The sequence below is a fragment of the Cydia pomonella genome, chromosome 5 (genome assembly GCF_033807575.1).
Source record: "Cydia pomonella isolate Wapato2018A chromosome 5, ilCydPomo1, whole genome shotgun sequence".
Taxonomy (NCBI): Eukaryota; Metazoa; Arthropoda; class Insecta; order Lepidoptera; family Tortricidae; genus Cydia; species Cydia pomonella.
Window position 1 is genome coordinate 15,577,175 of NC_084707.1, and position 13,063 is coordinate 15,590,237.

The window sequence follows — 13,063 nt, forward strand, 5'->3', positions numbered from 1 at the left end:
TATATAATAATTTCTGAGAATATGGGTGGGCTCCCCACCATGAGCCTGATAGGGCTCGAATGATATTCAAATTTTTTTCACACTTTCCAATTGTACTATTAATATGTTCAAACCATAATAGTTTGGAATCAAAGGTCACACCTAGAAATTTTACATTCCTATGGACCGGGATGGCTTGAGAACGAAATGACACATTAATAGGAGGGCAATTTCTGCCCCTGAAAAAGACTAGAGCAGAGCTCTTAGAAGGTGACAAGTCTAAACCATGGGCATCTAGCCAAAGACCCAGAGAAACAAGAGAATTGTTTATGTGATGGGACGCATCAACGACGTTCCTATGGGCCGAATATATTGCAATATCATCCGCATACTGGAGGACATTGCAATGCTGGTTGATGGACTGATCTAAGTCAGAAGTATATATACTGTACAGTAATGGACTTAAAACCGAGCCCTGTGGTAGACCTCTCCAAACAATTTTTGGATTATCATGCATATTAAGCACTCTTAATGTAATTTTTCTGCCTGATAACAGATTATTAATGAAAAGCACAACCTTCTCCGGAATTCTTATGGAGCGCAATTTCCTGCAGAGAACCGGGAGGAGAACATTGTCATAGGCAGCTGATATGTCTAGGAAGGCTGCAACAACAGATTGTTTTTGAGAAAAGGCTATTCTGATATCTGTCGATAATAGAGCATGGCTATCAGTAACACTTCTTCCTTTTCTGAAGCCAAATTGGGACTCTGAGAGAAATCCCGAACTCTCAACATACCATTCCAATCTGTTTTTAAGCATATGCTCAACTATCTTGCATAGTACCGAAGAGAGAGCAATGGGGCGATAAGAGTTGAAATGCTCGGGATCTTTTCCTGGTTTCAGAATAGGAAGAATGATTTGGTGCTTCCACGATTCAGGGATATCACCCGACTCAAAAGTTTTATTAATTAGATCTAAAAAGAAATCATGGCATGTTGAGCCAGCTTTTTTCAAAAAGGAGTACACAATACCATCAGACCCTGGGGATGAGTCAGTTACTGTAGTAAGAGCCGTTTTGAGTTCATCTAAACTAAAATCCTTATCCAATAGATTGTCCGATCTGTTAAAAGAGTAAGTAACTGGAATATCAAACTCATTAGGAGCAATAGGAGGGGCTAGTTTATTTAAAAAATCATTAGTCCAGTTGAAAGACGATCCAGAGGCTGACACAGGAGCAATGCCTCTACGAAATCTCCGTATATTCCTCCATACTAGCGTAGAGGGAGTCGAGGGGGAAATAGATTCACAAAAAGAGTTCCAACCGTCAGATTTCTTCATTGAGAGAATTTTACGACATTTCGCTCTTATTTTTTTGAACTTGATGTAATTTTCAATAGTTATATTTTTAGTATATTCCAATTCAGCCTCATTTCGTTCTTTTACCGCGGCAGAACACTCTGAGTCCCACCATGGTTGTGAGGGCTTATTATTACGACGGACGAAGGGTTTTTTAAGAGGGATGGATTCCTCTGCTGATTTATGGATAGCAAAGACGAATGACTCGTGAGCGGAATTTAAGTTTGGGTGAGTGACAGATAAGAGGGACTGAATTTTGTCATCTAAAGTGGAAGAATATTTATCCCAGTCTGCTTTACCTAGTCTATACTTTAGTAACGGGGGAAGAGAGGCCGAGGAATTAAGGTTTCCAGGTAAGGAAATAAATATAGGGAAATGATCACTATTATGAGATAGGGAAGAGATATTCCATGATAGTTGAGGGGCTAAATTGGATGAACAAAGAGTTAAGTCTACTGCTGAGGAAATCTGATTAGGGGCCGTACGTCTCGTTGGTCTGCCGTCATTTAAACAACAAAGGTTCAATTTATCTAATAAACCAAGTAAATACCTGCCATTGCTATCAGAAGTGCCTGAACCCCAGCACGCATGGTGACAGTTCAGATCGCCCATAATAACAATCGGATTGGGAATATTCTTTACAATTGAGAAGAATTCGTTCAAATTTGCTATAGAAGGATGCGGAATGTATACTGAAACGTAAGAAATATTATTAATGCTGGCTGCAACAATATAAATGTTATCTGAGTGAACGGGAAGTTGTAACTGGTAGAAGGGGATTTTGTTATTAATTAAAAGGGCCGAACCATCCCACCCATCCATCCTGTCATCTCTTAATGCTAGAAACCCCGGCAATTTGAAGAATTGCTGGGGTTTAAGCCAAGTTTCGCTTATAGCAAAAAGCATTGGGTTATATTTATTGTAAAGGTATGATAATTCCGATTTTTTGTTTAAAATACTACGCGAATTCCATTGTACTGCCGTACACATCTTGAAGTCTTTTATTAAGCATAACGCACAGGGATTCAATTTTGGAAGCAGCGTGGTACGGTAAATTGTCTAAACTAAGAAGCATCAACAAGGAGGTTAGAAGAGAATCAAGGACCCTGTCATTTAGTTGAGTTTTTCCACGGAAAGAATCCTGGGGTTGATGGGAAGACGAAGGCAAGAAAGAGTTGACACTGTCAGGGTGATTCCCTAAGTCTGCATTCGGCATTTCGCGAAGAGCACAACCATTTTGAGGATCAGGGATTCTGTAACTATTAATTATTGCTTGATGGGCTATCTTATCATATCCCGATTGGAGAGGGGCCCTAGGTTTCCTGGTGATAGCAATGGTTTTTTTGTAAGATGATGTAGCAGTCGATTCAGCAACTTCGGCGTAGGATCGTTTTGATGAGGGGAAGAGATGGGAGGCTTCACTAAATGATATAGCCTCCTCCGACATAGCAGCTTTAATTTTAAGTTGCCGATTGTATTCCGGGCATTTCTTGTCATCGGCTGGATGAGCACCAGAGCAGAAAAGGCACACTACATCATTAAATGAAGTACACTGCGAGCTAAGGTGTGACTGGCTGCATTTTGAGCAGCGAGGCTGTGATCTGCAGTGTGCCATAACATGGCCGTACCTGCAGCATTGCCGGCATTGAATTACCGGCAAATTGTACTTATCAGTGAGAAAAGAGTTGTGAAATAGGAACACTCTCTGGGGTATTTTTTGCCCATCGATAGTTAAAGCCACTGTTTCCGTGGGAATCCATTCATGACCTTCACCTACCTTCTTTTTTGCATTGAGGCGTCTCGCCTTAATAATCTTACCAAATCCTTCAGGCGTTACCGTACCCGCTGCTACTTCTTCATTGGACAGATCCTTGGGAACATTTCGAATAATAAACATTCTTGCCACGTTGAAAGTCGGGATAAACGCAAGGTAACGAGAGTTCTCTTTATTGACTGTTTCTAGGAACCTGTTAGCAGAAAGACCGTTAGCAAATTCAAGGCTTAACCGATTCCTGCCTATCTTACGGACTCCCCCCTCGAGCAGACCTTTAACATTATTAGAGCACAAATATTGCCCAAATTTCACGGGGTGTAGTGTAACGTCATGTGCATTATCAGGAGATGAATCTGACTTCATCTGCACGTGAATCACATATGGACCAACGTCCGATTGAGTGTAGCACTGCCTACCAATGGGGGGCGATGCGGACGCTTGAGTTTTCATCGATTGACTTATTTTTGTTTTTTTTGGAATGTCAGTCGAGGTCTCCTTTAAATTAATCGCGGGTCTTTTAAGGGATGACGATTTAGCCAAAACGTACTCGTCTTCCATATCAGGAGAGATTGATGCTTGGCGGTCTACCGCCGGAGGACTTAAAGGGGAGTTTGACTCCATCGTAAGATTATCGGCCGGCCTGGGTGATGGGCTAGAAGAACCCATCACTCTGCCGGCCATATGTAAACGAACTGAACCCAACAAAATGAAATATATATACAATAATTGAACAAATAAATAAATAAAATAATATTTGCATAAAATTCGCCTCTAGATTGAATAAAATAAAATTTGAGCCGAGAAGATTCTAAACGTCACAACCCGTCCCGCACTCCGTCCAAAGACCCAAGCACAAACTGCAACTGCACAAAGTACAAAATGACACTGACAGAGACTTGACAAACGATATCGTATCGTTCGGATATTACCCCAATAAAATTGTTTTGCGGAAAGGCAATTTTAACACGGATTTGATCCGTGTTCAAACTTTTTATCATCAACTAACCTGTAGTCTGTCAAGCCATTTCTGTCAGTAGGAAATAGCGGCAAATTTAAAAAATGTAGGCAGAAATGGTTATCGTCCTATGAAATTTTTTAATTTAGCGCCTTTTTTTACTGACAAAGTTGTTTACTGAGAAAATACATATCAGACAAACGTCTGGCCTAATAGGGTTGTTTCCATCTACAAATCTTAGGGCAGAATTGTATCCTAATACATTCTTTTGGATTATAAATATAAAATATCTTTTGGCACACGTCACGTGACCAAACTCGAAACGTCATTGAACATTCTGATGACGTCACAACTCTCGGATTGACACTGTTGACAGTTAGGCGATAAACAACAAATGACAAATGTCAGTTGACAGTTCGTATCTTCTACGTGCATAATGTAGTTGTAACCGTAAACTGTGACGTCACACAATTTTCAAAGAGCGGTTTGGGCGCGAAAGCGTCTGTCAAAATATATTTTGTTAATTTAACATATTTAAAGCCGTTTTTAGTATAAAAGTTGAATTTTAGGGCAACTTTTAGTTAATATAGAACGTAATACGAGCGTTTCAAAAAATTGGAAACAACCCTATTGTGGTTTAGTCGTTAAGTATCGTGGCCAGTCCAACTCGATAGTGACGCTTATTTTTTTTTTTAATGAAACTGGCGGCTAATGTGAATTTTACTCTTCCCACAGCGCGAGAATATTAAAATTAAATTTTACCAAATATATTTATTTTGAAAGAGGAAAGTTATTTCAGATTATATAAACTTGCGGAGGCTAGAGTGGACGCGTTCAGTGCGATAATCCGCAAACGTACCGCCTCCCTCATGCGCCGGGTATGTGAAGGGCTCTCCACACTCGTGCGCGAATCGAGGCGCGAAGCCGCGAACGCGAGTGTGGAGGGCCCTCGCGTCGATTTCGCAGATTGTTCACGCCATCGCGCTTTATTCCCCGTTTTTGTCGGTATTTGGCCCGCGTCAAAGGAGACTCGAAGAGCGAACTTGCAAGACTTAAGGGCCCTCCATACTCGTGCGCGAATCGAGGCGCGAAGCCACGAACGCGAGTGTGGAGGGCCCTCGCGTCGATTTCGCAGATTGTTCACGCCTTAGCGCCTTATTCCCCGTTTTTTGTCGGTATTTAGCCCGCGTTAATGGAGCGAGTCGCGGCGCGAAGCGATTGCGAGTGTGGAGTCTTGCAAGTTCGCGCTTCGCGTCTTCGCGACTTCGCGCCTCCGCCTTCGAGTGGAGGGTCCTTTTGGATCTAACAACTGCTGTAATCGTGGAGGCTTCCTGTGACCTCGCTCGAATCTGGAGCATCCGGACTCTGAGAATGCCGGGGTTCCAAGATTTTAGGATCCACGGACACAGAGATTCTATGACAACATGATTATGGGGTGCCGGAATTTTAGGAAACCGAGAATCCGGGAACACGGTACATCGTGATTTCAGTATTCTGAGATTTCGTTATGCCGGCATTCCGGGTTTAGTGAACACTGAGATTGTGATTCCAAATAATCCAGAATATAATAACACTAAAATTCCAACATCTGGTGTGGGGATTCCGTGCCTCAAATTAAAATTTTACCTCCATTTAAGTCTATACTGCTGATGTGAAATGAGATAGGTTTTTATTTTGCAAGGGAGCAAAGTTGTTTATTACTCGTGCTAATACTGAAACCCGAGCAAGCGAAAGATTCCAAAACAATTTCAAATCCAATGAACCATGAGACGAAAGTAGCGAGTTTTATAAATAAAAACAAATAGTCTCAGAACGACCTTCATGACCATATTCTCTTGAAGCTTGACTCCTCCTCTTCCAGGATTAAGTTATATAGATATATAAAAAAAAACATAAAAAACGGGGTACGATCGGTAAAGGCCAACACGGTAAGCCAATTCAACATTCATCATCACTTCGATACAGTGCACAAATCGCCAGGCCATGATGACCTTAGCCTTGAGCACATACTTTTTGCAGGGGACGTTATCAATTCAATTCAATGCATTTATTTGTCGAAAAGCAGGTAGTGTTACAAACAGGTGTTACATGCAGATAATTAAGTGCTCCATTTTTGGCCATATTATGAGGCATACAAATTTAACGGGGGTTTCGGTGTTGCTCATGCGATTCAAAGTAATTGTCATCATCAAAATAATAAATGTCAACTATTTACATACACATGCTTATCAATTAATGACAAAATTCTAATTTTTAAATGTCAAATTAAGGTCTATTTATATAATTTAGATAATATATTACGAATACATGCATCATCTATGGGAAACTTTGTACTATATGAGAGAAGCTGCGTATTGTACAGCGGTTCAAATATCTTGGTCATATACTGACGGACGACATGAGGTGACATGGAACGAGAAAGAAGAGCTCTGGCTGTCCGTGGCAACATGATAGCCCGCAGGTTTGCCGGGTGTAGCAGGGGAGTCAAGTACATTATTTAATGCATATTATGTCTCTCTTTCGACACCTGTCAACTGTTGGTCAGGTACAGCAGGAAATCGTACGTCACCATCCGTTTGCAGTGACACTGATGGGGCTGCCGCGTTCCTGTAGTGCCTCCACCATGTTCGCGGAAGCCAGTATCCCTGACTTCTTCGCAGTAATACGCGTACGCATTGTGTCCTTCTGGGAGGCGATGCGCCGCTCGCATAATACCATCCTCATGTCGGTGTACCGCAACATTACTTGTCATATGTTTAGGCACTGGCTAGAGTTTGTTTGGAAGGAGAAGAGTCGTGGAATGTATTGGGCCCTATACATTACACGACTCTTCTCTTTCCGCACAGACTATCATGCATGGAAACAGGAACAAAAAATAGTAATCAATTATTATTTTACTTGTTTTACTTTTAAGCAAGTCTATTTAGTGTGATATAGGTGTACTAATGTAGGTACGTGATGCCTGAAAATCAAACTTTTTTTTTTACGCCAAACGACATTTTATCAAGTTTTATTTTAAACGTCAAATGACATTTAAATAGCACTTGCACTCCATTTACTGTGGTCCCACAGTTCCAAGGCTCAGTCCTTACCATATCAGGGAGTACCTATTGGGATCCTCGGTGTCGACATTTCCAGTGACGTCCAATTCCGTAGCCACCTGGAAGGAAAGGCTGCGCTGGCATCCAAAAAACTGGGTGTGCTCAATAAAGCGAGGCGATACTTTACTCCGGGGCAAAGACTGCTGCTTTATAAATCGCAAGTCAGACCCCATATGGAGTATTGCTGTCACCTTTGGGCAGGAGCACCTGCATGCCAGCTTGAACCATTCGACTCAGTCCAAAGGCGCGCTGTACGAATCGTCGAAGATCCCAAACTCACAAGCGGTATTGAACCTTTAAGTCTAAGGAGAGACTTTGCCTCCTTGTGTGTCAAAAAAAAAAAAAAAAAATTTAATCTGTTTATTTCAATTTTTTGTTGAGGTACAGTCAGCACTCAGTTATAATCTCTATATTTGGAGATTGTGTGTTCTACCGCTTGTACAATGGGCTGTGCTCTGAAGAATTGTTTGACATGATGCCAACGGCCGCTTTCTATCACCGCACCGCTCGCCGTCGGCAGGGTGTTCATCCTCACACCCTAGAACCAAAATGGTCGCGTACTGTGCGGTTTAAGAGGAATTTCCTCTCGCGAACGCTTCGGCTGTGGAATGAGCTTCCTGCCAAGGTTTTCCCGAGGGGCTACAGTATGGGGTTCTTCAAAAAAGGAGTGTACAGGTTTTTAAAGGGTCGGCAACGCGCATGTAATGCCTCTGGTGTTGCAGGCGTTCATAGGCTACGGTGACTACTTACCATCAGGCGGGCCGTATGCTTGTTTGCCACCGCCGTGGTATAAAAAAAATAAAAAACTTGCACCGTCGGGGCTATCAAAATCGCTGCCAACTTAGCTTATGGTCTAACTCTATAAATATTTTCTGAGGTTATATTAATCGAACCCTTGGTTGACTGTACTAATTATAGGGGTGCCAAACACCATGGCGATCTACCATTCTACCAGATCACTCCGGGACAAGCAAGAACGGGATTTATTGATCGAGTGCTTTTTCTTGGCAAAAGGGCCGATAAACTGTAACAATTAACGCGTTTCTTGCGTTGTTTATACCATACTAACCGTTTATATACAGGGTGATTTCTGGGTCGTGATCCAGAACCACTTTTTCTAAATCTATAAATGATTCACATTATCATACGGTAGTATTTGATTTAAAGATAATTAGTTTAATTTTTATTATTTTTCAAGTAAAATTAATCTTATATGAAGTAATCATGGTCACCCTATGACTTTTGACATACGCTGTATGGAAAGCGACAAGACGTCACATTGAGTAGGGTGACCAAATTGTATGCAAAAATGTGTTTGCTACTTGTTATCTGAAAAATAATCATAATTATTGGTGAATAATGAGCAACATCATTAGATTCATCTTTGAGTTCTGTGTGATGTCGTGTTCTCTTGCTCCACGACCACAGGCAGCACAGGCTTTTAACTTCATTTCACAAATGCTTACCTACGGTTATTGTACAAATCTATTAAACAAGTCAAGTTACAAATTATCTACAATATTGTAAAATTGATGGTAACCTTCCAAGGTACATGTTTGCTGCGTAACTTAAGTAGGTACATCTCGTGGACAAATGGCGTGACTTTAGAATAGGAAGTTTTGGTCCCAGGGGAGCCAGCCCCTGCCCTTATCGGTGGAGCCGCGGCAGAGCTATGCGGAAATGTAGTAATTACCAACTAATAAAAACCCCAGTGACACGAAACTGGCTGTCTTGTGCATTTATATTTTAATGAGGGTAGGGTAGCAACTTCAGACTGCTACTTACGTTTATATCTACTCGTACTTTTGAGTTGTGAAATAATTAGAATTATTGTTCTGAGTTAATATATAGTAGCTTTTCGGTAAAAGGAAACATCCTGAGAAAATGCCATGAGAAATAGTTATTGTACCGTATGCTGTTTGCACCAGTTTCTACAATTTTTACGATATTACCTTGTAGGACAACCGGGCAACCTTTTGGGTAGTCAACGACTCTGCAGTCACATTTGTTGATAAAAAAACCGGACAAGTGTGACTCGCCCACCGAGGGTTCTGTACTTTTTAGTATTTGTTGTTATAGCGGCAACAGAAATACATCATCTGTGAAAATTTCAACTGTCTAGCTGTCACGGTTCATGAGATAGAGCGTGGTGACAGACGGACGGACAGCGGAGTCTTAGTAATAGGGTAAAGGGTAAAACCCTTTGGGTACGGAACCCTAAAAACCGTGCCAAAAATTCAAGTTCTGGCTTCTGGTGCTATATTGGATTAAGCAATATAAAATCGTACGAGTATATGGGTATGTTATGTAATGTCTTAGTCGATATTATAACATAATAATTATATACTTATATCTCTGGTTTGAACACAATGACAATTGGATATAATGACGGAATAATTTAAAATAAATCAGTTTAATCAGTACCTGTAAAACGGGGTGACTTTAGAAAATTTTGGGGTTACTTTGATATTTATAAAACGTGTAACTAGATAGATTACAATACCTATATTGATGTTCACCCACTGTAAAAAATCTCGCATAAGAGTATGGCTCAAAAACTGAAATTACAGTCGCCCCTGCATTTGAAAGGCACCCCGATTTACGATAATCATGTAACCTTGAAAGTGAAAAGGAAGGTCTATATTCTTCAATTAGCTTATAATATGACTTAAAACTACCACCGGATCGGTTCTAACCCAAACCGAAGCCTTTACCTTGGAATCAAAAGCTTTCATTAGGGTCACATGTAAGAATAAGGAGTAGGTACCTACTTAAGGAGTCTGCAAGGGTAGGTGACAAAAGCGTGAAAGCTAGTAGGGTGGCGTTTTGTGATGAACCAGCGGAGCATACGACGTGGAGCAGCAAGTACAATGAGCAGCGCAGTGCGCAAGGCGGGCGGCGGCGGGTCGGGAGGGCGGAGGGCGGGCGCGCGCGCTCGGAGGCGCAGTCCGCCTCGCGCAGGACGGGAGCGGTGTTCACTCGGCGGCGCGCCGCGGCGCGACATGCCCAGCTGATGTTTATTTATACCACGAGCTCGGTGGAGGGCGCGCGCGGGAGGCCCTCCCCTCCGCGGCACCACGGTTTCGCGTGATGCAGCCGAGCGAGCTAGCCGACGCCGCGCCCGCCGCTAGCGGAAACCCCCCGCAGCGTGGCCTCAACGGCGGCCGCTTCGATTTTGACGACGGCGGAACTTATTGTGGAGATTGGGAGGATGGCAAGGCTCACGGCCATGGAGTGTGCACCGGCCCCAAGGGCCAGGGCGCCTACGCCGGCTCTTGGCACTTTGGATTCGAAGTTTCCGGCGTCTACACCTGGCCCAGGTGAGAGAGTGACTTCGCCCGGGCCTCGCACATGCCCGAGCGCGAATCGGCGTCCGAAGCCGCTCCAAAAATAGGCTGCTATTAATAATTGAGTTCGGTGTTTCGCTAGAAAACGCGTGTTGCGGCGGTGAAAGTGCCTCATGGCCTAATAGCGGCCAAAATATTCATATCGATCTACATATAGGTACCGACTGATAGCGACACGTGATAACAGAGGGTAGCTATCTATCGACTCATGCTTGCTCTACATCACCAATTAACTGACTGAAACTGTTCAGACATGTCCATTACAGGTTCAATGGAAGTCATGGCACAAATCATTATTTTATTACACCTAATTGAGAACAATTTAACACGTGCGTTTCTGCTGATATCTTGGAAAGATTCTAAACTCAGGACAATCGGGTCATGAATGTTTTTACATGCTCTGGGATGGACAATAGATACTTATTTAAAATAACAAAAAGTAATCAAAGCTTGTCAAGGAATTCAAGTTGGTATACCTAGTTAGTAGTCGGTAGGTACAAGATATGTGTTAAAGTCGTTAAAGATACTTTATTGGTATGTTAATGTCAACCTTAACTGTTAAAAGACGTGTGTTACATGTACAAACTTAAAAAAAAAACGAAACAAACGACTGAGGACACAAACAAAAGTATCTATAGAAGTAGGAATATTTAGAGTGGGGTATTTGATATTAACTTTATTTTGAATGTGAGTAGGATATTCAGACCCGATATACCAATTCAGTATACAGTAAGTATGGCTCTGTCAGAATGCGTCTCAGTGCCAGGCCTTCCGGCTATTTCATCCAGCTAGCGGCTGGTCCAATGCAACCCACTTTCGTCGGGTCATTGATCCATTGAAACATGGGATTTCCCGACATCACTATTTCATACTATCAGAAGTATTAGAACAAATTAAATTATTTTTAGAAAATATTTTAATTTGTTTTTATTTCAAGTAGAAACACTACTATATAAATTATAAACTGAAACTGACTGTTTTCTTGGTATATGACTTTGATTTCAGTTTATCACTAATAATCTTCTTAAATACATTTACATACAGGGTTTATGTTTGATCCACAAATGTAATACCTAAGACCTTGTAAATAACAACATGATGCAATAAATAGTCCAGAAGATAAATATAAATTCAAACAAAAAAATAATTTTCAAAATAGGTTCAGAAATGACGGAGTTATGTAGTAACAAACATTAAAAAAAAAAAAAAAACAAAAAAAAGCATACTACCGAATTGATAACCTCCTCTTTTGAAATCTTGAAGTCGGTTAAAAAGAAGAGTTGACAAGTAATTCTTCAAATATATCTAACGTCAATATTACCTACTACTAGGTGACGAAGATGGAGATATTACTAAATCAAGAGATTGAAAACAGATATGAAATTATTTTTTATTTCCCCTGTTCTGAAAGTGGGTCGTAGTTGTTCTAAAAAGGGTGCAGAAAATTATACATTTCTGCACTGGAGCATTTTTTTTTAATTTATTTAGGAAACAAACAGTCACATATTAATATATATAAGCTTAAGTGATAACAAACAGACCTTTAGTTCCATTGAAAATAAAAGAATACATAGTAAATTACAGATCGAAACAGGGAAGGTGTTAGTTATCTTCTTGTCTGTCACGCATACAGTGACTTCAAAACATCGGTAGGTAATTAATAAATGCATGACATAGTAGAGAATTTAAAATGGTATACAAAATCAATTAAAAATATATCGATCGTTATAGTTGTTATGCGTGTAAATAATATGTAGTTACTAGGTACTTAGAAGGAAACATACAATATTTATAGAGAAAAGATTGAACTTCGCAGAATGCTACTGTATTTACAAAATGATAATGAAAAAATATCTAAAATTGAAAATTTTTCATTGTAATCATGACAGGCTCGTCTAAAAAAAGTATGCTTGGCAAAATTAGAGCCACAAAAGCTAATATGAAATGTTTGGGGGTGGCGAGAGGGAATACGGCGAGGCAATTTAAAAATATTTTTTCAAGAAGATCAGGAGAGTCAATATAGTTATTTAAAAGCTTATATAAAAACATTTGGTCTATATATACGCGGCGTCCGACTAATGGGGTAATGGGGTGGGGATTTTACTTTCCCAGTACGTTTTTTTCTTTTATATTACGATAAGCAATGAAAATTTGATCTTAAATAGATTTGTAGTGCAATTTCCATTCTGATATTTAACTCCCCATTCCATTAATCAAGATACTTTTACCTAAATTGTTAATTTAAAGTACCCTCAATAAAATAAAATACATGCGTTTTACTACGCATTTACGCATTTTACTCATATTCTAAATGAAAAGTAGAGTGTTTAACTCGGGTGGAGGGCACCATTTCAGTCACGGCCTATTGGCGCTCGAACGCACAGCAATGAGTGCTATTCATCCTTTGGTTAACAATCTACTATTTGTTTTATTTCAACTCTTCATAGGTACTTGGTTTCATTCTTCTTGGTCTCAAAACTAACTATGAAAATTACAACGATTAAGTACTTTCAATGTCAACTAGTTCATGTTATAGATATCGCAAATTAA

The 13,063-nt window shown here is 40.5% G+C and overlaps 1 protein-coding gene across 2 annotated transcripts in view; it reads left to right on the plus strand.

Moving 5' to 3' along the window:
• Positions 1–10,125: 10,125 nt before the first annotated feature.
• LOC133517826 (junctophilin-1) overlaps positions 10,126–13,063 on the plus strand; it is a 56,548-nt gene continuing 53,610 nt past the window's right edge. The window contains exon 1 of one of the 2 annotated variants that reach the window (XM_061851268.1): positions 10,126–10,486. In XM_061851268.1, the coding sequence (XP_061707252.1) occupies positions 10,257–10,486 (230 nt within the window). In that variant the 5' untranslated portion in view covers positions 10,126–10,256. The remainder of the gene's footprint in view (positions 10,487–13,063) is intronic. The other variant, XM_061851269.1, reaches the window with a different exon arrangement.